Source organism: Eretmochelys imbricata, chromosome 3 (assembly GCF_965152235.1).
Source record: "Eretmochelys imbricata isolate rEreImb1 chromosome 3, rEreImb1.hap1, whole genome shotgun sequence".
In the NCBI taxonomy this organism is placed as follows: domain Eukaryota; kingdom Metazoa; phylum Chordata; order Testudines; family Cheloniidae; genus Eretmochelys; species Eretmochelys imbricata.
In genome coordinates this window covers 163,767,843-163,792,716 of record NC_135574.1, presented here as the reverse complement: position 1 = coordinate 163,792,716, position 24,874 = coordinate 163,767,843, and the positions used below count along the sequence as shown (strand labels likewise).

The window sequence follows — 24,874 nt, the reverse complement described above, 5'->3', positions numbered from 1 at the left end:
TTCAGTTTAAGTGAAATGATTAGTCTTATCTGGATTACGAAATGGATTTAGTAGAATAACGTCTATATTCATTTGAAAGGATCTCTGCTTGTGTAATACCTTCCAAATTATCCAGTGTATTATTCTTTACTGCATTAGGAATATGTTCCACAATGACTTAAAACTATAAAGAACTTCCTTAATTTGAACTACCTTGTTTATAGCCTTTCCATATAATAGCCACAAAAACTGAAGGTCCAATTAAGAATTACTTATTCCTAAACATTGTTTAGAACAACCATGCAGAAGACATATGGGAAGGAAAAAAGTGACATGAAAAAAAATGTAGCAACCATCATGACAAACTGCCAACCTGAATTAGCAAGCGCTATAGCTTTGAGGGTGACAAACTCTTCTTTCTCCAACTTCATGCTCTTGTATTTCTTTACCAGCTGCAGGATGGCATTGTTGAGGTCAAGAAGGCCTGCTAATTTGGACTGGTCTTCATCCATAATATAATCTTCAGCATAGACAAGCTCATCTTCAAAAGAAAGTGATCGGTACACTACGCCCAGGATCAAAATCTCCATCCAAGCACTCTGCAGAAGGCTCATCTGGTCAGCCAGAGACAAAGTGGAGAACCCTAAACAGCAAAAAAGGGGCAGGGGAAAAATATTAACTAGGTTCAAATGCACCATAACTCTGCATTCCAACTTTTCCTTTTTGTTTTGTTTTTATGTAAGTTATGAATCGATATATATGGATTCCACTCTCCCCCTCTGCAAGATCAATCAGCATAAAATTAAAGGGTTTCTAATCAAGGTAAAAGTTAGAAGCAAGCCTGAATTTGTATGCATTTTCTGTAGATGTATTAATTCTGAGGAGGTATAACGGCAACATAAAATGGCTTGCACTTTTTCTTCTCAGTAGAAACATTCTAAAATCTAATGCTATGAGGCTCTGATCTGATGGCATCTAACAAGTTAGAGAATAAAAAACCTAGGTTCAAAGCGCTTTTATTAGCAGAAGCTTAGTTCTGTTCATCACTGCTGTAAGGAGAATGAACTAATGTCTTCAGAGGCCCCCTTTAAACCAAGGAGCATGTTTTCAAAAAAAACTTTTTTAAGAGGAAAGATTTTATGCCTTAATAGAATTAAGGTGATTATCACAATGAGCAAAGAGCGCTTTGAACTTCAACCTCAGCAGAAAGAGAAGTAAGGCCTATCCTCTTCAGAAAAGACGCTAATTACTTCTGTAATGGCTTCTGCCTCTACTACGGTTGCTGAAATAACAGGATGGCACATTAAAGTGCCAAGTGAATAGCAATCACACCATCATTTCTGAGAGGGAGAGAGAAAATTTAATAATGTCTCTTAATGAATTTAAGTTTTGCCTTCTTTTTTTGTCCTGCTCTCTTTCCTAATAGGATCACTAAGGGCAAAAATCTTTACTGCCTTACCTTTTCAACTTCTTGTTTACGGTAGCTGTTCATTTATTATATCAAACTGCTAATATCCCCAATCACATTAGGAGCTACAGAACAATATGGGAGAGGAAATGATTTCCTGGCCTGTTGGTGAAATGTACTAGTTTGCCAGTTGGCACCATCAACCACAAGTACTTAATAAAATCATCAAAGGGGATTAGTCAAGCTTTTCTTAAGGGGGTCTTAGGACATGTCTGAAGCTTCCATGTACTTGTTTATGGAACTGCTTACATGTTCTTTGACAGGGTTCCTGCTGCAAGAACAGTCTTTTTGTCATTTGACTCTACTTAAATACATTTCCCTCCTGTTTTGAAAGTCGGATTTACATTCCAGTAAGAATATAGCATAAACCCCGGCGAATTTACACAGGCGTCCGCTACATATTAGCAACAAACCTACTATGTTTTTTTATTAATCCATCTAAAGCAGCAAGAATCCATAAAAACGGAAACACAAAACTGGCTGCTCTCGCTCTCTCTCTCTGGTTTTCATTTTCTCATACAGTCTTTTGTGCCCTGTGATAGAACTGTAGTTCCCTGCCTTCAAAACAAATCCAACAAAAAGTAAGCAAACAAGAAGAACCTTGAAGAGCGGAAAAAGGAGAATAACGTATCTGTGATTAAAATAAATAAGATGGAAAGGGAGAGGAAATAATCATCTGAAAAGTCATAAGGAGGAATGTATGCTTTCAATTAGCTTTCATGTTTCTGTTCCTTTCCCTCCTCTCAAGAACCAGTTTTTCTGCAGTAGCAGATGGACAGAGAATGTAGCCTGCAGCACCGTCCTGTGACAGCCCTATTCTCCCTTCCAGACACTGCTGTTAGTAAATAGATTTACACATTCTCCAATCTCCACACATCTTTCTGCCGAATAATTAAAAGCAGGATGATTAGTTTATTGAGTGGAAGGAGGAACTTTTTTATTGAGGTCCATCCACGATTTTATCAGGGCCAGCACTTTTACGGTTGTCATGAGGGTGCAGGCATCCAATTTTTCTTATCTGCCTGATTAATACAAACGCTGTTTCAGGACGCATTAATTAACAGATACAAATCTACGTTCTCATGGAAGGATCAATACGGAGAAGAAAAGAGGCATCAATGTGAATTTAGTGCTGATGATGGAGAAGGCACTCTATTGACATTTACGTGCATGGAAACTTTAAAGTTGCAGTAGAGCCCCTTTGTCCCTGTGATTTACAAATTAACAATTTTTCAGCCATAACAATGTTTCACACACTTCTGAGGGGTTTAATTAAGCAAAAAGCAATACAATCAGTTTTGATTTCAAAAAGTTTAACTTGCAATTCACCTCCTTTCTATTTTTCTCAAAGCTCTCAACTTCCTTCTTTTATTTACTTATCTACTTTTGTACAGGAGTTTTCACAAATTACAGCATGTTTCGATACCACATTTATCGTGTGCCATAATCAAAGGGAACCACATACAACCTCTACGAAAAAAATGAGGACACTGCCTGTGATGTACTGTGCAGTACTTATGAAGAATGCATCTTCTGCAGATGTATTACAGATGCTAAGATTTTTCACATGAAATGTTTAAAAATCAACACAAATTATTATGTCATAAAGAAACTGACAAATATAAATCACAAAATTCTACTCTTTACTAATAAAACAAATATGCACGGTCATTTCCTTCTCTGTTAAAAGCAACTTTTGCTTGAAAGTCTGCTCAGTGAAAACCTATTTTAACTCTTAGGTACAACCCTTCACGGGAACGTAAAGTTGAATCTTGTAGTACCTAGCCTACAGAGTGGTTTTTTGTTTTTGTTTTTTTTGCCAGAATATTTGGAAGGCATAAGGCATGCCTATAGTACAATACAATTTTCCTGTCACTGGACATTCAGCATATCACAGTAAATGAAGGGATTAAGAAGGGATACGTGTTTACATAATGAGATCTTTTTAAAATTGTTGAGACCCTATTCCTTTATCTCATTGAACTCTGGTCCTGACCCTACAAACCTTACCCACATGAACACTCTCTATTTATGTTCCAGCTCCTACTTCAATGAGTCAATCAGGACCAAAATTTGTTCTAACTTTTGAGCAGAAGTTCCAAAATTTGGCCTTCTATTTGCAAATATAGGCACATTTTTGATGAAAAATATATTTTAATTATACCTAATATCCAGATGTAGTAACCAGTGTTACTAACTAAAGTCACAATAAATAGATATATGAAGTGTTAGCAATACTAAGCTAAACTCATAACCCAAATAATAATTTGTCCTATCTTGAAAAAATATTTACCCTGTTTTCTGACAAGTGACTATTTTCTATTTAAAATGTAATTATTTAAAAAGAAATCCCCAAACTATGTATAAACACATGTCAAGCTATCTGGACTAGGTACAGGTTTCTAGCTCACAATAGTGAATTCTTTTCAAATAGATATAAGAGGTTGCATTATGGTTGTGTTGCTGAACTTTATGTAGTGCGTCGCATGGATCTTTAATCCCTGGTGTTTGACAGGTCATAGTTTAAAATGTTCAGCTGTATTACGGCTTTTTAAAATGCACTTATATTGTGGTACTTTCCCTCCCTCCTTCCCAGCTTGGATCATTCCGTGCATACTCGTGACAACTTTGATCTCTCTTCATCTCCTTCCCCGAGTTAGTGCCATTTAATGTATCTCAGACATTTGCTAGCAGAATGACTCTGTACCTTGACCTGCAGTTAAATAGCATGTTTATCTTCAATACAGTGTGCTCCAAATAAACCAGATGACAGTTTGGAATAACGTAATTTGGAAGGATTGAAAAGCTTCTCAAGAGTCAGGTACCCCGAGGTAATAAGCCTGAAGGAAGCATGTTTTGTGCCAACCCTCCTGCCATCTTCTACTAGACGCTCATGTGCTTGACAATGATGCCATGGGCACTTGTCAAGATTTTTTTTATTTTGCCTGGCAAACTGATGCACTTTGCAGTCAACTTACAAAAAAGGCTAAACATTTGAAAGTGTGAAGGGCAAAAAATATCTGACGGCTAGTCTTCAAAAATACACTTTCAGTTCAGAAAGTATAAATGTTTATTTCCTGAGCTGAATGTTGACAGAAATAGGCTGCAGTGCAGGCATATGAATTTAACCCCTGCTCGGCATTGTTTTCAGTGCCATTTTTATATAGCTGAGTGCAAGCATTGTAAATCTACAGGGTGTCTCATAATATCAGTTAGCAATGGCATTGATTTGCTGGTTACAATTTTGTTTTGGGAGGGGGAATTGTAATGTTTCTCCCTCTAAAAATAGCGACTTTTCAACACACAGTATATCACACTCAAACTGTAATTATGCCATAATGATTCACTGCGATCACTAAGTGTGCATTGAGAGAAGGTTGATTGAGCAACTTAGCATATGCTTGATTTTTCCTTTCACATACCAATAAACCCAGTGCTTAGAGGAAGCGAGGAATAAATAGGTAACAAAGGCCTTGGTGTTTTTCTTATGTGTCCTTCCACTAACAAGAAGCTGAACTATACTATCCACAGTATTAGGAGTTCTAAGCCATGGTTACATACAGATTTAGCAGTCTTTTAAATGGGGCTATTTAATCCATTGCTCTCTTCAAATATCGGCACATGTACCACTTGTTTTCTATTTCACATCACACACAGCACCATGCTAAGCAGGGTAAATCTTTTATATTCCTGAAGACCCTTTCCTCTGCTTCATTAAGATGGACTTTGTGGACACTAACTCACTAGAGGCTAGACTGAAGCAGCTGCAGATGGTCAAGTGCCAAAGCAAGATCTGTAGCACTATGAGAACTATTTTACAAAAAGAGTGTCTACAGTTATCCCTGCTATTATTTTCAGCATTAAGCATTTGATGCCTAACACAGGCTACTCCTTCTTGAACACTTGCTTCTTTTCCTTCACATTAAACTAGATTTATTACATCAATAGTATTTGTTTATAAACCAGGATTTTTTTTTATTGGATATCAAAAGAATTGACAAATCTGGAAGTTACTGATGTTTATTGATAATCTGGCCCCATTTACTTCACCATTTTTTCCCATGTTTGTTGAGTCTATGAGCAAAATATTCCTCTAGTTTCCAATGGCATTATACTTCAAATATCTTCATTTACATTTTTTATAATCAAAGCTGTGCTTTACAATGACTAATATGTTGCAAATTCAATATATTTCCACAGTTGAAATATCAGAGTTTGGATTTTTAAATTATTTATACTTAATTTTGATAGATTAACTTCCTTCTAAATGTTTTGTGTGTACTGGCGCTTCCCCTGCAATTCCTCATTTCAAAAATGATGCATATTCACCATGGGCTGAAAGAACAAAACCAAAGTTTTAAATGCTATGGCTTATTTCTCTCTCTCTCTTTTCCTGCAAAGCAGAGTACTTTATCTAGTGTGCTTGGCTTGGGATTCAAATAATCAACAGTGGGCCAATTTTTTTATGTCTGTTGCACCAGTGTAAATCTGCAGTAGCTCCACTTCATTTTGAAATCAGAATCTGGCCTTACAGGTTTCCAGATTTGTTACTGTAGGACTATTGTCCTCTCTCCTTTTCATATACGTTCGATACTTGCCTAGATTCACCCTGGGACTCCCATGGATGTAAACCTTGGCAGAGGACTCTAGCAGCAAAATTTCTGCTATAGGCACATGAGGTTGTTTAGACATGACTAGGGCAGCTGGGGAAAGGCGCCTAGGTAGCACTGACTCCAACTTAAAGCTCTTCTCTTCCCATTGTGGAAATCCCAGGGAGAGCAGGAAGCATTAATAGTATTCTCCTTTAGAGTAAATACTCCCTTGACTTCCAGGCTCCTGAATCGCATAATCCCAGCCCAATTCATGTAATCCCATTTTTAAAAGCACAAATTTACCTCATTATAGTCAGAGGAATACCAAACCCTATAAACATTTTGGCCATTAAGCAGATCACCAAATGCAGCTGCAGTACTTTCACTCTGATACCATGTAGTCACCACCTATATTTTATAGATTGTGGCCCCAGTTTGTCTCCTGTCAGGTTAGTACAACTCCACTGACTTCCAAAGATTTAAATCTCATCACACCAGCATTGAATTTGGGTCCCAACAGTACATGGTGGCTCCTCAACTTGAAAATATCTGTCGCAGCCGTTTGCTTCATGGCGGTCTCCAAGACAAACCCTTGTGCTGAAGGTAAGCAACTGCACATGGTGCCACAGCAAGATGGAGTCTGACAACTGAATATTTTCATGTGGTAAATATCAGATAAAGCTAAGAGCAAAACATGTCAAAACTGTAAGTCAAGACCAAATACACATGCATAAAGACAGACCTTATACTGCCTTTCTGGACAAATTTGAAATGTCATAGTAACATTGTATATTTAGGGATTAGTTTGTAGCATTATGGACCAGTTTTCTCTCACTTGCGTTTGGCCCCATGACTTTTCCACAAAACTAAGAAAAGATGGTCAGTTTGTCCAATTGATGCTTTGCTACAGAGGATAAATTGAGCCTCTTCCTCATGAATATAATGGGGAAAATATGTGTGCTAAGGTAAGAACTGGTTTTGGCCTCTGTAAACTCAGATCCTTGTCTGACAACACCTTCCACCTCATCACACAGTTTGGAAGTTATACTGTCTGCACTAAGAGTTCTGATTGCCATTTGCTAGTTTTGCCATAGTGGCAAGGACACCAGATAGATAGATTTTTACAACCAGGGTATCTGGGGGCCAACTTGAGTCCCCTAAGAAGGGTTCCCATGTATCTTCAGAGTCTAATGTTGTCTTGAGCCAGCCCTGTTCATTTTTCCATTTCTTATTTGAATATACATCTATATTTTATCTGTTTATGTAAGTTCTTATAAAATATTAATTTATTTTATTTTATAACACAGAAAAATGCTGACCATGAGCACTGTTGAGTAAACCCTACTGATAGGATGGCAAGTGCCAAACAGCAGATTGAGAAACCTTGGGCTTTTATCACAACACTTTCATCTCACTGAAACAACAGCAGATAGATGGATTGGCAATAAAAATGCATTCACACTGCGTGTCCATCTCAATCCATTAAGAACAATGGATTCTCACTAAGCAAATATTCACTTGTCAGAAGTATTTGCAACACTGGATTCATTCAGCAGGACTAAGTAAGTGAGGTTCACAGCAATTTAAAAGCAGCAAATTAGACATTTACAAACAGTGAAGATGCTTCTTGTCTAGCGTGACCTTTCACTCATACTGTACAAGAAGGTGTTAATGTAATTTAAATGCCAGTTAGAAATATTTCAGTTTTGTCTTCTACTCTCTATCAAACATTACATAATAATTCTAAAGAGGAACAATTTCAGTTTGTAATTTTTTTCCACACAGAAGGCTGCATTCCTCATGTAACTTATTGTAGTTCACAAGCATGTAGTTATTTAAATCAGATGTATGTCCCAGAAAGAAAAGAAAGGTGTCCATGTCTATATATCTTTTAGTTTTTTGCTATTTCCAGTTACAGTACTAATTCTTGCAAGTTTTTCTTTAAGACAAACAGCATAATAGCAACTTGAAGGTGTCACAGAAAGGAACCTTTTATCAGATTCCATACTAGCCTTTTCTGTTGCTAACATTCAGCAATGTGACAAGTCAGATGTAACAAGTTAGCCAGAGTTGCCTGGGGACAGATTTGGTAAGCCCTCCATGTGTGGCACTCCCTTTAGTGGGGGTTCCACAGACAGAAAGCTTGCAGAGTTGGATTCTTTATTTTCCTCCCCTGTAATTTCACACCATGCTGTCCTAGTATTCTGATCTCAAAAAATTAAGAAAAAAGCAGGTTTAAACAATTAAAGAGCCTGACTCTCCTCTCACACTGATTTCACCACTGGCACACTACAGCTTCCAAATAGGGTTATCCCCGATTTATACTAGCATAAAGTGAAACAAGAATCGGGTCCAAGACATACATTTTGATTCATCACTGGGTGCTATGAGAACAAGGGAAAAAATAACTGTAAAGAAGAAAGGGATTATTTTTCCTTCTTACTTGCAGGATGGTATATGAAAACACTTTTGTGCTACCTTTCTACGCTGTTGATTTTAACTTTGAGATATTGCCAATGGAAGGGCTCTAACATTCAGGTGAGTAGTACAGTGTGGCCCACTATAGTTATAGGTAACCTGAAGGGAGAGCAATCCTAACGTAAAGAGTCCTGGGTATGGTTGTTTTTAAGTACACCAGTATGTACAATCTGATTTGTTTGTTTAAAGCTAAAATTTGCAGGTTTTCAACTCATGATCTTTAAACATGGTTGGCTCCCAGCTACCTGAAAGAGTGTCTCTTCATCTGTGTAAAGCTGCTCCAGCTGAGATCAGTTTATGTGCTCCTACTAGCATATCAGTTCCTAGATATGAACAGGTGTGAACCAGGGACAGAACATTTTCAGTGGAATTTGCTTCTCTAAATAGTCCAAGACAGCCTGAACTTGTTAACCTTCAGGCTGAGGCATTTGCACGAAAGAGGGAAAGGATTAGGTCTAGATTTATGATGCTGATAGTTTGGTTTGGGTGAGTCTACTACATAAAAAGGCCCAAAATTTCAAACACAGACTCTAATTTTGCACTCATTTTCCCTCAGTGAGTTGTGGATGCAAGTAGTAGAATTCAGGCATGTTACTAAGAGATTTGCAGGTGCAAATGTCATTTGTGTCTGCAAATCATGTAGATATCAACGTTGCATCATTTGTGCCTACACATGATTGTAGACGCAAAAATGCAGGTGCAAAATTAGAAGCTAGGTTGAAACCTCTTTGAAAATTTAGCCCATAAAATGGGCAATTTGTTTAACATGGAAAAGCCATTACTGTGTATGCACTTCCCACCACGATTTAACGAAACATTTTATATGGTTTTCAACTAGCCCGAATTAAACTGCACACCCACACAGGTCCCACTGATTCAGGACCATCTAAGTACACATTGGTGTGACAATGGGCAAGGGATCATATCATATATCCTCAGATAATGGGAGTAACTCACACACTTCCATTAAGATTGCAGAAGTTCTGATGTTGCCATTCTGATATAATGAAAAAACAGATACACACAAACCAGCACCAGAGCTGCCTCCCTTGCTCACAGTCTCAGCATGTGTTGAATGAGCATGGAGACTGAGTAATTCTGGCTCCCTACAAATAGGCCTTCCTAAATTTTTTGGGGGGAGGGAGGAGGTAACCAAGCTAATTGCTGGCGCCTCCTTGTGGTGGATGTTCAGTGCAGGTACTCCATAGGAAAGGTATACAGTGACCAGATAAATGGCTTAGAAGAGGACTTAAAAAGGTGTTCATTAAAGGAACGAATGGGGGGCGGTTCAGGACTCCTATGATTGGTACGCCTATGAGGGAGCCAACCCCCATTCTTATAGCTCACCTTAACCCTCCTATGAGGGGGGGTAGATGGTAAGGTCCCAGCAATGGATTTGCTGGAGAGACCTGAAGGGAAAAGAGGGGGAGCTGGTGGAAGCCCCCCAGGTATGGTACGGTCCTGGCAATAAATTTGCTGGAGGGACCTGGATGGAAAAAGAGGGGGAGCTGTTAAAAGCTCCCCCCCCCCCCGGTAATTACGGAATAAACAAGGGGTTACCTGCACTGTACAGTTTTATCTGTCGGGTAGTCCCAGACATCTAATAATAAAGTTGTGGCCTAATTAAACCCATGTCACATGTCTCCTGTCTTTCTTTCGGGTTAGCCAGATAACTGGGCTCCCTTGCTCCTAGTCTCAGCATGTGTTGAACGAGCACGGAGACTGAGTAATGCTGACTCCCGACAAACAGACCTTCCTAAATTTTCCTAAAAAGAATGTGAAGAGAAAAAAAATTGAAGAAAGTGACGAAACAAGAACAAAAGTCATCTCCTGGAGACATTTGTATTGCCTCAGTTAGCATCACAATGGTTCCAAACTCAACAGATAGCCAACAAAACTAGAATATTCAGAATTAAAGCTTCTTAAACCTTCCTAGATTTACACAGACGTGCAGATATTTCAGGGTCTGAAAATAATTAGGGGTCACGGCACTTCATATGTGCTGCAAAGACTGGGCAAAACAGACTGAATTGAAGATGGCATGAAAAGCCTTTGCTCTGAATTTCGTAGTGGTTTTTTGTTTGTTTGCTTTTTCATTCACTTTCAAAATTGGATTATAAATGTTAGAAGGGGAGGGGGCTTTGTATATGCGTAATATGAGCCACGGTTTATCGATAAACTCTACTGGGTCTACTTTGAGTGCTCTTTGGCTCAAGTAGTGTTAGGTCATTACCGTCTGGCTTTCACTTCTCCAGGGAAGCAACCAGTCATTTCCTCATTGGGAACAGTGGCAATCCCTGGTCCCTCCATCTTTCCATCTGGCAAAGTCAAATTTCCAGGAATCGCCCAATCTGGTTAATATGAAGCCAGTGTTGGAATGTATTAGCATACAGCAATGGCTATGCTTACAATGCAATCAATGTACATAAATTAAGCCTGCCTGTGCTGTGACAGCTATGTGTGAAAAGCTTTCCATTCAGTTTACAGAAATAAAAACTTATCAGGGCTGTAAAAATCTCTGATGAATGTACCCCTCGCTCCCCCTTACAAAAAAAGTCACATCAGAGCATTGTGTTATACGCTTTCTGCCTCATATCTTTTCCTGAGCGGGTTTTTACTTCCTTCTACTGGTTAGTTTCTTTCCTTAATGTCATGGTGACACTGAATGTTTCAGATAATATTTGCATTTGCCCTGCTCTCAGGGGATTCAGGAGGGAAGGAGAGAAAGAGGAAGATTGGTACCTCTCCTGTATGAATGTAGAGGGTTCACTTGCCCTAGCTGAGTGTATATGTACCCTTAAGACTACTTCTGGAGGCAGAGTGTCTTAAGCCTGAAACAGTCCAAATAGTAAAGAAAGAAAAAAGCTGTCTGATTCTAATACACCTAATTAGCCATCAGCAGATTCTTAATTGCATACATTAGGATGATTCCATAGTGGAGATTAATTCTAAATATACCCAAGCAGCTGGTTAAGATGCCATGGATTACAGTGTGGACTGTACTTTTCCACTTAATTAGATATCAAAATTAAGCAGCAACAAGCATTTTGACATAACGGGGATCAAGCCGCTGCTTGGCATCCCAGAGCTACACTAAAGTGACCGCTAAACAGAGCCGCACAGATGGAGAGATATTAAATGCCGCACTGGAAAGTAATTTCAAATAATAAAATATCAATATTTACATTTTAATTACCCCTACTGAGAGCCGCTCTGTCATTTTCACTATTGCCGACGCAGCAAGGGGTAGTGGAATGACATTGCGGCTCTGACTGCAATGACTATTTTGTTTCCATTAAAGAATGACAAGTGTTTTAGAGGCAGTGACACCCAGTGTGTGAACAAGAATGACAGCAGATCAGAAAATTCCTATTAAGGGAATAAATGACTCAACAAGAGAATTTATTCTAAGCAGCCAGCTCCTTTTTGAAACACGTACTCCTTCCAAATTTTCTGGGGAAAGTTTGTTATTAGAGATGCCCAACGGAAACCTTAGCCTCACCTGAAATATTCAGAAAGGTAAGACATTACATGATGACTGGTTAGTTTAAAACAACGATACCCAAAGTGGGCAAATATCTGACAGTTTTGTATAAATCAACATAGTTTGAGGGGGAAAAAAGGGAAACTACTGACACTTCTTAAAAAAGGAGTTTCCTTCCTATCAAATGAGCTCACAAAAGTTTTGACTGGCCACAAAGAATGCTGGGTTTATTTTTGCTATCTTTTCATTAACTTTATTACAATTAGCCCAATGAACGCTGCCTCATCTGGACTGCAATATGCTGGTCTTTGGAATTGTTGCCAGAAACTGATCACAACAGGTTGTGTGCATGTCTTTCCCTCTCTCCCTCTTTTTAAGATAGATATTTTTTTTTCTTTCCTTCTGTCCTTCAGTATTTACATCAGAGGCTATTGAGTTACTCTTGAAGCACCTTACCAAATCTAATTACTCCTTAGCAGGTCTGAGGTCAAGATTATGAAAAAATATACATATATTAAATCTGACTTGCTGCATGCACAAAGAAGAACAGAAAGGAAACAAATATGAAAAGAGTTTTTAAAAGAAAAGACTTCCTCGGGGATGTCTGTCAAATTGTAAAGATCTTGAAAGAATTTCAATGCACCCAGATATGGGAAAGTACATAAAAGAAAATACTTGGTGAATACACGGTAGTATGCAGCTAACTAGCCCTCATGTGTCATGGCATCTATTTATTTAAAGGCATGGAGAGCTGAACATCTATGAATGTGACAAATGGTTAAAAAAGAAAACAAACAGAATTTTTATAAAAAGGAAAAAGAAAATCTTGGTGATGGTGTCTATTTTTAAGAGTTTTAGAGATAGGTTTGACATTAAAATGTAACAGTGAAATACAGAAACGTGACCCTGATATTAGTTGCCTAACTAGTTGATCTTCCTTTTCTTCTTCTTCTTTCTTTCTTTTTCTTTAAGTACCCAGGAAGTACTTCTTAAGCATCCCTAATGCTTTTAGGACAAGACACTTCCCCATTTCTCAGCCACTAGCACCTTTTAATTTCTGAAAGAGCCACGGTTGAAAATCTTAATTAATTGTTCCATACTGCTTCAGGATCATTATGCAATGTAATAAAGGCCGTGTAATTATGAAATTTTACAGCCATTACCAAGGCTGATGGCTCGTATTTCATCCTCAGCTGGACCCAATGGCTTTTAGCCACTCAGCTCCCCTTTGATGAACTACAGACAGATCTATCAGGCCCAAACAATATCCAGGCAAGGCGGCTATAATAGCTACCTACAGATGAAGCCATAGATAAAGATAAACTATAAATCTACACACAAATGCAGGCACATTGCCTCAGGATGACAGAGGGGAGAGGATGAGACACTTGGGAAAGCTGGCTGCTTGCATGAAGGCAACCTTCTGTGGCTCTCTCTCTCTTATTCAATTTGGAGTTCGTTTGATTTCTTAAAGATGTAAAACCTTTGTTGAAAGCCTCACTGTTTTAGAAAATAATCAAATAATAGTAGATAGGTTATGGGGGGGGGGCTGCGGGCATTTTTCTGAGGAAAGGAAGATGCTGCATTAATCTTCTGTAGAGTTTGAAGAAAGGAATTTAAATGGGCAAATTAACACACCCCAGATGAGAGAATTTCAAGTCAACAAGTTTGTAAATTATAGCCTTCTGTTCTCCTTCTCTTCATCTTATATATTTCAAAATGTATTCAGTTCAATTCTTCTATCAAGAAAAGCAAATATAAATTAATTTTTACCTGCATAAAAGTGACATTCTGAATATATGTTATGAGATTTAGTTAGATATTAGCCTTTCACTGTAGGCAGTAATGAAGATGAGGTGAGGAAACTTAACCTCATGCAACATCCTCCTGGATCAGTGTTTCTCAATGACTGGTCCATGGACCGGTGCCGGTCCCTGAGATCTCCCTGGCACAATTTAGGAAGGAAGCAAGCTGGTCCCTGGTATCAATGACTTTGTTCTTCAATTTGAGAGTAAAAACTAAAGTGAAAGTTGAAGGAACAGGTAACAGGCTTAGTTATCAGCATTACCTGCTTTTGTAAAAAGGACCCTGGTTGACTTTGGTCCTTGGGTCACTATAATCTAGGCATTTTATGGAGGTGATGGGAATGGAATTATTTTATGGCTGGCATAGGATGACCAGACAGCAAGTGTGAAAAATTGGGACGGGGACGGAGTGGGGGGTAATAGGAGCCTATATAAGAAAAAGACCCCAAAATCGGGACTGTCCCTGTAAAATCGGGACATCTGGTCACTCTAGGCTGGCAGGATGGTAAGTGCTGTCTGTTTGGCTACTCTCTAGGGAGAAAAAAAGCTAGGCTGCAGTGTTTCTGCCCGACCATGATGGAGACTATGCACAAGTTTGGAAACATCACCATGACCAATTACATTCCTTCTATAGTACCCGCTACCATTCAACGAGTAGTCCTGGAGCTTGGGCCATATTCATGGTTAAAAGGAAAGAACGTGCCAGAACAAAGGCAGGCAGGCAGGATGTCTTTGAAAGCAGACACACCTATCTCACTGATATCTGTAAGTACTCTTCTACTCTTTTTCTTAAAAATATTACTAACAGTACGTGTTTATGTGATGTACGCATATACTTTGGTCAATCATTTTCTCAATTGGGAGTCTATGGTTAACGCTGAATTTGAAAAGGGGTCTGCCAACAAGTGTGAGAACCTCTGCTCTAAAAACATCAATGGTATTCCCTCATTTGGAATATTGTAGGCAAAATACTGGTCACTCTAAAGCTGCAATAGCTTTTTAAGAGAAAGGCGACAAGAATGATTAGATACATGGAAAAACTCTCCTACAAAGACAGATGGAAAAAATGGGATTTTTACTTTAGAAAGGAGATTAAAAAGAGGAAGCATGGATAAAAGGATAAAAAAGAGATGATACAGAGAAGGCAGATCAGGAGTTTCTGTTCTCCCTGCCTCACAGCATCAGAAGTAGGTGACATTCAATAAAAATGGAAGGTACCAAATTCAAAATTGAAAAGAAGAACAACTTCTTCATTCAATGCATAATGAGGCTGAGGAACTCCGTGCCACAGGATGTCACAGAGACCAAGAATTTAACAAGATTTAAAGGGAGATTGGACGCTGATATAGAGAACAATAATGTTCAGAGTTGTAACAGTTAAAGCTCTCTCTCTCCATATATATATAGATATATGTACACACACACTTGTCTATTTCTAAGCAATAAAGACCTTGTGCTTCAGAGTTTAAACTAATCTCTAAGATTAGGATGAGATCTTCATGGAGATAGATTATCACACATCTGTCTACTGTGGGGATCTTGCACCTCACTCTGGAGCATTGGGTATTGACACTGTTGGAGACAGGATACTGGACTACAAAAACTGTCTGATCCAGTCTGGCAATTCCCATGTTCCTAAAAATGGAAGAAATGATGGCCCCAGAAATTAGACTGAGTTTAAAAAAAATAGGTGTTGGGGAGATGGACATCAGCAAGAGAGTTTCAATATCACAGCATCTGGACTTTCACTGTCTGTATAGGTCCCTAAAATCATGGATTATGTTGACTGTCAGGGATGGATAAACCACACTTTGAGGCTTGAGGCTACTTCCGTAGAAAGAAAATGGGGTGAGAAATCTGTATTACTCACACATAAAAGTGCACACACACACACACACACGTGTGTGTGTGTGTGTACTTTGCTTTATTAAGCAAACTCATGGCACTCTGAAAGCTACTGAGATTAGCAGGGATCTTCTCGGTAATTTTGCCTTCTTGGCCTGTTTCATTACAAAGTGGTTTTTTGAAAGATAATCGGTCTGAATTATAAGGACAACAGAATAGTATAATCAAACATCTTAAGTCTGAGAGATATCTCCATAGTCACAGAGGGTCACTAGTCAGCAGGTCTGCAAGTTCAGGGAAGGGATGAGATGTGTGATTCTGGTTCCTTCCAGCATAAATGTTGGCAATCCTTGATATATGGTCTATTAAGGACCGGGGTGTGCTGTTAACATGCTTTATTGAAAGTGTATGTGTGGACAGTATTCACTGTACATGGTGTGAATTGATCTATTCCTGTACTGTATTAGGAAGCATTGTAAACATTCTCAATGGACAAAAAGAAAGGGAAAAACCCAGCATAAACGTTAAACATATACAGCATACTAGAACATCTAAAACACTAGACTATAGAGACACTTACAGACTCTGATCCCTGTATAGGATTTAAATCGCTGCCTTAAACTGTTAAAAGGTACCAAAATTCAGCTGACTGCTTTAGCTGAAACATAGGGCTATATAGGATTGGGAAGGTTTGATGTAGACTGATAAAAACTATCAAAACTCCACTTACCATTTCCCAGCCAGTTGACTTGTACTTAGCCAAATTAGCATCAGCCTCATGCAAGAGCCCCTTAGCTTTGTTTCTTTTCATCTTCCCACCCAATCACTCACACCACTAGGATGAAAAGCAAATACAAATATGCTCAGCAGGAGCATTTTTCAGGGGAGAAACTTCAAGAAGGATGTAGCCCCAAAGAGGCTGGGATTCTCAGTTCTATCAGGAAAGGTAATACCAATGAACATGCAATAACAGCCTAATAAAATATAAAAAAACTAAATGACATTAAAAATTGGATAAAACCTGTATATCTTATCCAGTGCTTCTTGTTTTACAAAAGAATTGCTTGAATTTTTATGTACTTTGGTAACTGTCCAATTAGTAATTGTACGTACATGTGTATTCCATAATGTGAGAATTCAACTACAGTTTTTAAATGAGGACAAGAAATTTCTGCATGACAAATATTCAGGCAATTAATTCATGGCTTACTGTATATTGGTTGAGGTACAACTTGCTCCAGCACATTGAAACAATGAGAAGTTTATCATTCCCATATATGGATTAAAGCAAACAAAATGGAACCAATAGCATATATTTTGATCAGATTTTCAATATTGCTTTTGTATCTTTTTCCTTTTTTATGTGAGCCATTCAGTTTTCAAATTTAGAACATTCTCATGCAGATGGTACACTAGCATAAGATGTTTCTAAGAAATCTGTTTTAGATTACATGAACAGGAAAGCTTCTGTTAAGTATTTTAAAGACAACCTGTTATAAGAATATACATTGGTTTAGGGAAAAACATTACTGTACATCCAGTCAAAAAACCAGAAAGGAAATGGTGCATAATTGTATGTCTTCTCTGTTAAGATTCATTTAATGCTGCAAAAATCTGTAGCTGCTGTTATGCATGCCATGTTTTACTCTGCGTTTGTGCACTTGGTATTCCCCAACTGAACTGTTTCTTACGGTGATTCTTTCTTTCCTACAGCAAATCAACAGTTTTTCAAGAGGTCTCCGTGCAACCAAGGAGTATGACATTTACTAATGTGTTGAGAGTCAGGGATTCTCTTTTGTAGGAGCCAATACTAATAAGAAAGATATGGTTCAGTGTCCTGGGTATTCTTCCAAGTTTTATTAATTAGATGGAAAGCTTTACCCTCTGGAATATTGTAAGGTATTTATTAACACTTCAGTCCACGAACTAGAACAAATTTACAGTAGCGGAGGTAATTGTTACATAAACCAGCCCTGGTGATCAACTAGGCAGGGAAAAGCAGAATAAGGTTAAGATTAGAATCTTTTTCATGATATTTTAATTGTACTTCTTAATCTGCTAAATTAAAAACTACAGAGCAATCTTATTCAGATCACAGATGAAAAAGATCATATCAATTTGTGACAAAATGTATGAATCCTCCTATCTGCTTTAATTATACAGAGAATTTAACAGCCAAATTCACTATGATCACAGAGTGGGTAAGATACAAATGTTATCTCTTCTCCAGTTGTGTTATCTTCTTCCGAAGCATTTTTGTGTTTTCTTCCAAGCCTCCCTCCCTTAATGCCTGGACACCCTGCCCCAGCTAATTTGTAATGTCACCACCTTCTCCTTCTTCAAATTAAACATCAAGATCCATCCCTGCCACTACGTTTTCAGTAAATTTGCAACTGATAATGTCAATGCAGGTGGTCATAACTATCTCACTTATTTATATGCTTCAAAAAGAATCATAACTGTGCTCATAGCTAGTCTGTGTAACCACATGTTCCTTTAACTATTGCCCTTGGCCTTCCCATTCCCACTCCATTAGTTCTTTATATCTACTTAATTCAGACTGTCACCTCTTAGGGATACATGGGTGTTTGCTCAGTGCCTAACACAGCGGGACCCTGATCTGAGTGGATGCTATTGTAACACACAATTAATGAATGATAATGTTTTATTATGCATTTCTCAGTGCACTGTAAAACTGCTTTGATGATGAAAGTATATTTGGGCCTTATCTTGCACTCCTGAATCCATGCCCTTGAAGTCAATGGGAGCTTTACCTGAGGAAGGCCCACAAAGAGTTCGACCCAGGCTTCCAATATTGAAGCACATATTGCTGTGACTCCTCTAAAACAATACTTGTGCAGGTGTGTGCACAGGCAGAACTTGGTTGTGCAAGGTTTGCTAAGGATGTGCAACCTGGAGTAAGACCTGAAACTGTTAGCCACTTAAATGCGGTTATTTTGGGAAATCTGCCCCTCCATCTCCTCAGCCCGTTACTTTTCCATGATCTACCTTGAATATGCTGTGTCATGGCAACTCTCCTTCTCGTTGACCAGTACTTGATGTGGCTATCTTTCTGAAGGTTATCGATACCAACCAGTGTGTGACACAGAAGCGTTCATTTCTTCCCACCCCTACACTCTCAGAATATTATTTTAGCAGTGATCTCAAGCAGCAGACCAGCCAAGGCCTAGAATCTGGGTCAACTGCATGGCAACAGGTTTGGTCACCTCTGGATTTAAGAGCTGGCCCCAAATACTGCTCCCTTTTTAATTCAATATTGCTTCTTTTTGTCTTAATAATAAACCTCTAGGTGGAACACATTACTATTATGGATTTCTATGTTTCATTCCTTCATTATCAAAGTCATGACTGCATTTACAGTGGATTCCATTTGGACATACTGACCATCACAGGGCCTGCATATTATACAGTACTTGGCACCTGCCAAATCCACTTTTGCTGAAGCATTGAGTTCTAGCTTAATGAAACGTATGGGATTTTAAGAGTTTGATATAGTCACACACACAAACGAATAGGGGAAGGTTGGCTGAAGGACGAGCTAGTGGTTAAAGCACAGGACTGTGAATCAGACAATCTGGGCTCAGCTCCCAGCTCCACCACAGACTTCCTGTATAACTCTAGTGGAGTCTCATAACCTTTCTTTGCCTCAGTTTCCTGTAAACTAGACATAAGGAAACTACTTCAGAAAGCTGTTGTGAAACTTTATTCATTTGTGCTTGAAACCCATTTACATCTTGAAATAGAACGCTCTACAATGTAGTATTACAGAAGAGGGACAGCTCACCTACAGTTAAGGTTAAGACCAGCTTTCTCTTGAAAGCTTGACTGAGTGCTCTACAATTTACATGGTTACTTTCCTTGAAATTTAGATTGCCTTGAAATTTGGTGTGTCTCATGGGGGCATGGACTTTTTTGTTAGTGGTATGAATTTGGGGCCACTTGACCAAGAGGTTCCTGAGATACATCCTCCAAAATAAAAACAGCTTTTCTTAAAGTTGAGAGATTCTGGCAACTTTTTTTCCTCACAGAGATCAAATCAGGGCTCAGATCATTGCTCCAGGGTCTCCAATGTTCAAGGGTTTGGGAAAAATTGGCTCCTGAGAAGGATGTTCTTATTATTCTTATTCGGAGAAATGCAACCTGAGTACAGCAGCGTATTCAGAAAGTGCCAAAACTATTTTTGAGTAAAAAAGGAATCACACATGAGAATGCTCACTGGGAGGAGAGGGATGATAGGGGAGCATGAGAAGGTGGTAATGGGGATGAGGGGTTTGGGTCTGCATCGAGGGAGGAGGGTATCATGGGGACGAAGACAAATGGGAATTGGTGGTAGGGCAGGTGAAAGGGGTTGTGAGGCTCAGGTAAGGGGGGTGGGTAGGGATCTGGCGAGTGTGAGAAGAGAAGATGAAGAAGGGTGGAGAATATATGGGGTAGCGGAGGAAATCGCAGGTTTACAAATGGTGGGAGGCATGCAAGACCTGATTTGTCTCCTTCTCTGTGTGTGCTGGGATCTGAGGAGCTCTCTCTGCCTGCAGTACTTTCTGGGATTTGGGGGACCTTTTGGGGTGTCTGAGCCCCTCTCCCTGTACCTCCACGTGAGCTGAAATTTGGGGTGGAGGACTGAAAATAACAAAAATGTAAAAATCTGAAATCTAGATAATGAATACCTAAGATGCACATCACCCCTGTGGGGCGGAAAGGGACCCCATTTGCAGAAGGGGTGGCCTGGGGCATGGCTGAAGCAAGGGCGGGAGTCCCAGCTGGAGGCGGGTAGTGGGACTGAGGGGCCCAGTTCAGTGTGCAGCTTGGTTCACATAATTGAGGTACTGTGCAGCCCTGTAGCAAGCTGCTACCTGTGATTCGTGTATGCAGCAGCATAGGGCAGGAGACAGCATGTTACATGTTAATGGCTTCTACAGTACCAACTAATGGCTTAATGAGATGGCTAGGGAGTTGGAAATGTTGGTAGGGGGAGTGGTGGGGCAGAGGAGACAGACACACCAGTCTTATCTCACATGCTTAAAGTCACCATAACAATCATGTAGTAAAAACAGTCAAGGCTCTGGGACACAGACTTTAGATGAGATTTTTCTCACTGGCCGTGTTAGCAACTGCACACTGATAACATTTCAGTGTACGGCCATTATCCCCATTCCACTATAACAAAATGTACAGGAGAGGGAGGATCACTGAGGAATCACATAGCAACTGTGTAGTCTAATAGAAAGACCACAGGACTGGGGCTATTCCCAGCTCTGCCACCAACCTGCTATGTGAGCATGGGCAAGTCACTTCACCCCTCTGTGCCTCAGTTTCCCACCTGTAACAGGGGATAATGATGTCAGGTTCCTTGAGATCTACATAAAAGCTAGATCTTTTGATTATTATCTAGCCACAGTAGCCTATCAACTGCAAACCTAGGTGAGAAATACAACTGTCGAAAGGACCACTAACTCATACCAACAAACATTTCTCTCTCTCTCTCTCTCTCTCTCTGTGTGTGTTTAAAAAAGTAGGATATTTAAGTGATCAAAACTTAGTTAATGCAGAGTTATGTGATACCTCGCACCCTTCCAGAAAATGGACTTCAGCAAAACTAAAACTTCTGAAAACCAGAAAATATAGAATTATGGTTAACACCCAGAAATTCTGGGCTCATTGAGTGATGCCCCAATAAATCAATAACAAACATCTTCACACTGTGCCTTTTCACTGTAATGGGCAGGCATTACATGAACTTGCCCTAAGCTCAAACACTGAGCTTACTCCCATAACAGAATAACACAAATGTAACATTTAGCAACCACTTTGTACCCTTTTACAAACCTTTGTACTTGCACACAAGTTGCCACCTAAAGCTGTACTTTCCCCTACCTGTCATGAAATTCACAGATTCCTCTCATATCCTGCCTCACTACTGACAATACCACTGGCAAGAAGATTCCAGGCCCCTGCTGCTGACACAGCCTACTCAAGTCTGTATTGAAATGATGCAGACTGGCACCTCAAGGTACACATGTACCTCTTTCCTTTGATAGCACACATGGGGGGACTCAGACCCAGATCTCCCCGTATGACAATCACAGCTCTTCTAAGCTGCTCCAACTTCTTCCTCCACCATTCAATATAGCTACACCTAACAGTGAATGCAGCTGGAGTGCATGCAGATAACTCCCAGAGGCTATTGCCAGCTCCAGTGAGGGCAGAGTTAAGGTTGTGTGGGCGTTTCTAGAGGGGTGCCATTTGGGGGGGGCAGGGGAGGGCTCTACCCCCCCTCACAAGTTTTGCAGGGGAGGTCTACTCACCCCAGCCCCAGATGGAGCTCTTAACTGCAACAGCTTGGGTGTGATATGTGATGAGTTCAGAAGCTGAGAGCAGCACAGCCTTTGGGACAGGGAGTTTGTTTATAAACAGAGGCAGGGTGATTAAGATAACAAAAGGCTTATCATTAAAGTAAATTAAGGATCCTTAGATGATCCTGAAAGCATAGCCAGGCACTTCAGTTAAAAGGTAGGAATAAAAGGTGAGAATGGAGAGAGGTAAATAGTGGTGTCCCTCAGGGTCTGTACTGGGACCAGTCCTATTCAACATATTCATAGATGATCTGGAAAAAGGGGTGAACAGTGAAGTGATAAAATTTGCAGATGATAACTATCTTGAGTAATTTTGAAAGTCCAAAGCAGTCTGTGAAGAGTTACAAAGGGATCTCACAAACCTGGGTGACTGGGCAACACCTGGCAGAAGAAATTCAGTGTTGATAAATGCAAAGTAATGCACATGGCAAAATATAATCCCAACTACAGATACAAAATGATAGGGGTCTAAATTAGCTGAACCCGTCAATAAAGAGATCTTGGAGTCATTGTGGATAGTTCTCCCAAAACATCTGCTCAATGTGCAGTGGCAATCAAAAAAGCTAACAGAATATTGGGAATCATTAGGAAAGGGATAGATCATAAGAGAAAATATCATATTGCCTCTACATAAATCCACGGTACGCCAACATATTGAATACTGTGTGCAAATTTGGTGTGTGCAGAATAGTGTGTGTACCCCATCTCAAAAAAGATATATTGAACTTGGAAAAGGTACAGAAAAGGGCAACAAACATGATTAGGGGTATAGAACACCTTCTGTATGAGGAGAGATTGAAAAAGACGGGGACTTTTCAGCTTGGAAAAGAGATGACTAAGGGCGGATATGACAGAGGTCTATAAAGTCATGAATGTTGTGGAAAAACTGAATAAGGAAATGTTATTTACTCCTTCACATAACACAAGAAGTAGGGGTCATCAAATGAAATTAATAGGCAGCAGATTTAAAAACAAACAAACAAAAAAGTATTTCTTCACAGTCAACCTGTGGAACTCTTTGCCAGAGGATGTTGTGAAGGCCAAAACTATAACAGGAATATAATAAGAACTAGATACATTCATGGAAGATAGGTCCAGCAATGGCTATTAGACAGGGTGGGCAGGGATCCAAGAAAATGTTCTGCATGTCCCTCACCTCTGTTTGCCAGAAGCTGGGAGTGGGCAACAGGGCAACTTGATGATTGCCTGTTCTGTTCATTCCCTCTGAAGTACCTGGCATTGGCCACTGTTGGAAGATAAGATACTGAGCTAGATGGACCATTGGTCTTACCCAGTATGGCCGTTCTGATGTTCTTATATAGAACCCAGATGTATCTGCTCCCTGCTGTAACCCACTAGACCCCACTCTCCTCCCAGAGCTGGAATAGAACCCAGGAGTCCTGATGGGGTCTGTCTCTCCACAGAGTTAGTAATAAAGTAAGAATATACATTAAAATTTTAAACCTAACCAGTGTCCCTTAAGTGACTTGCCACAAGATGTCAGAACATGTTGTTATTAGAGCTGAGTGGTTCTAATATTTATTTAATTTTCTTTCTTTTATAAAGGAATTAGATACAGGGCTCCTGTCAGCTGTTTTGCTGAGTTATCTGCCAAAAAAACCTAGTATTTTCAAGTGCCTAAGTAGCCCCAGGAATCACGGTTAAAGTTCCCTGACCCCCGCCTACCAAAATCTGAAATGGTGCCCTGCGTTTCTGTATTTCCTGTTTTTTAGAAGTTTGAGTTTTGCTGCACTTGACATTCTGGAACTGCACGAGTTATCACTAGGCAACCGAAACGCTGCGTTAAGTGGCAAAAAACTTTGTTAATTAGTAGTAGTAATAGAACCCAGTTTATTCAAAAGTCTTGGAAGATACCTGAAAAGGATAATGGAAGAAAATGACCCAAGTACTATGAAAAGGATCGACAGGCGCTACTCATGTAGTGAGTAGGATACGTTTGCATTGCAGCTGAGAGCTGGCTTCCAGGTGTGAGTAGACAGATGTGTCTTAACTCTGCTCAAGCTCGCACACTAAAAATAGCAGTGTTGCCGAGGGCAGCAACTCAAGGTGGCTGCCTGAGTACAAACTCACCTGAACACCACAGGAACACGGTCAGGTGGCTAACCCAAGCTGCTGCTCATGCTATCCCTGGCTACGCTGCTAAAAATCTCTTCTCATGCTGGGAGGCACACTCTCACCTGCAGTGTAGAGGTACCCACAGAAGAAACAACTGGATGACACATTGTGCCAAGTCACTGAGCCCCAGAGTGCCATGAATAATATCTAGTAATTTAAACCTATAGACCTCAAAACACTCAAAAATTGGGGGTATAATTCAAATTTTTCAGAGAGGGAAATAAAACTCAGAGATTAAGTGACTTGCCCGAAGTCACACAGCAAAGAGACAATGGCAGAGGTCTTCTGACTTCCATTCTGGTGCCCTGTCCACTGAAGCATAACACAGATCTAACATAGGGCCTGATCCAAAACCTATCCAAAGAGTCCCAATGACATCATAGCTATGCATACCATCCAACCAGTTTAAAATAAGACTCAGGGGACATAAACAGACTTCAGTTAACAGGAAATTTCAGCTGATTGGTACAACTGGGACTGATACTGCTTCTAGTAAGGTCACAGGAGTTTTTTCCACTGACTTCACTGGGAGCAGGATTGGACCAGTGTATGAGTCTTTTCACTTTCGGATGGTGAAAAATTAAAACTAGGATCTTAAATAACTATACAGTGCTGACTTTATAGTTTATACTACTGAGTAAGAGGGTCAAGTGTGTTAGTGTTATAAAACTCTAAATCAACATTGATATTATACTGTCTGTATGAAAATACAT

At 39.6% G+C, this 24,874-nt stretch overlaps 1 protein-coding gene across 6 annotated transcripts in view; it reads right to left on the bottom strand.

The window, feature by feature from the left end:
- Nucleotides 1-24,874, bottom strand: part of ESRRG (estrogen related receptor gamma) — a 437,341-nt gene that overhangs the window by 12,676 nt on the left and 399,791 nt on the right. For all 6 annotated transcript variants that reach the window (XM_077811943.1, XM_077811940.1, XM_077811944.1 and 3 more), the window contains one exon: nt 353-622. In XM_077811943.1, the coding sequence (XP_077668069.1) occupies nt 353-622 (270 nt within the window). The remainder of the gene's footprint in view (nt 1-352; nt 623-24,874) is intronic.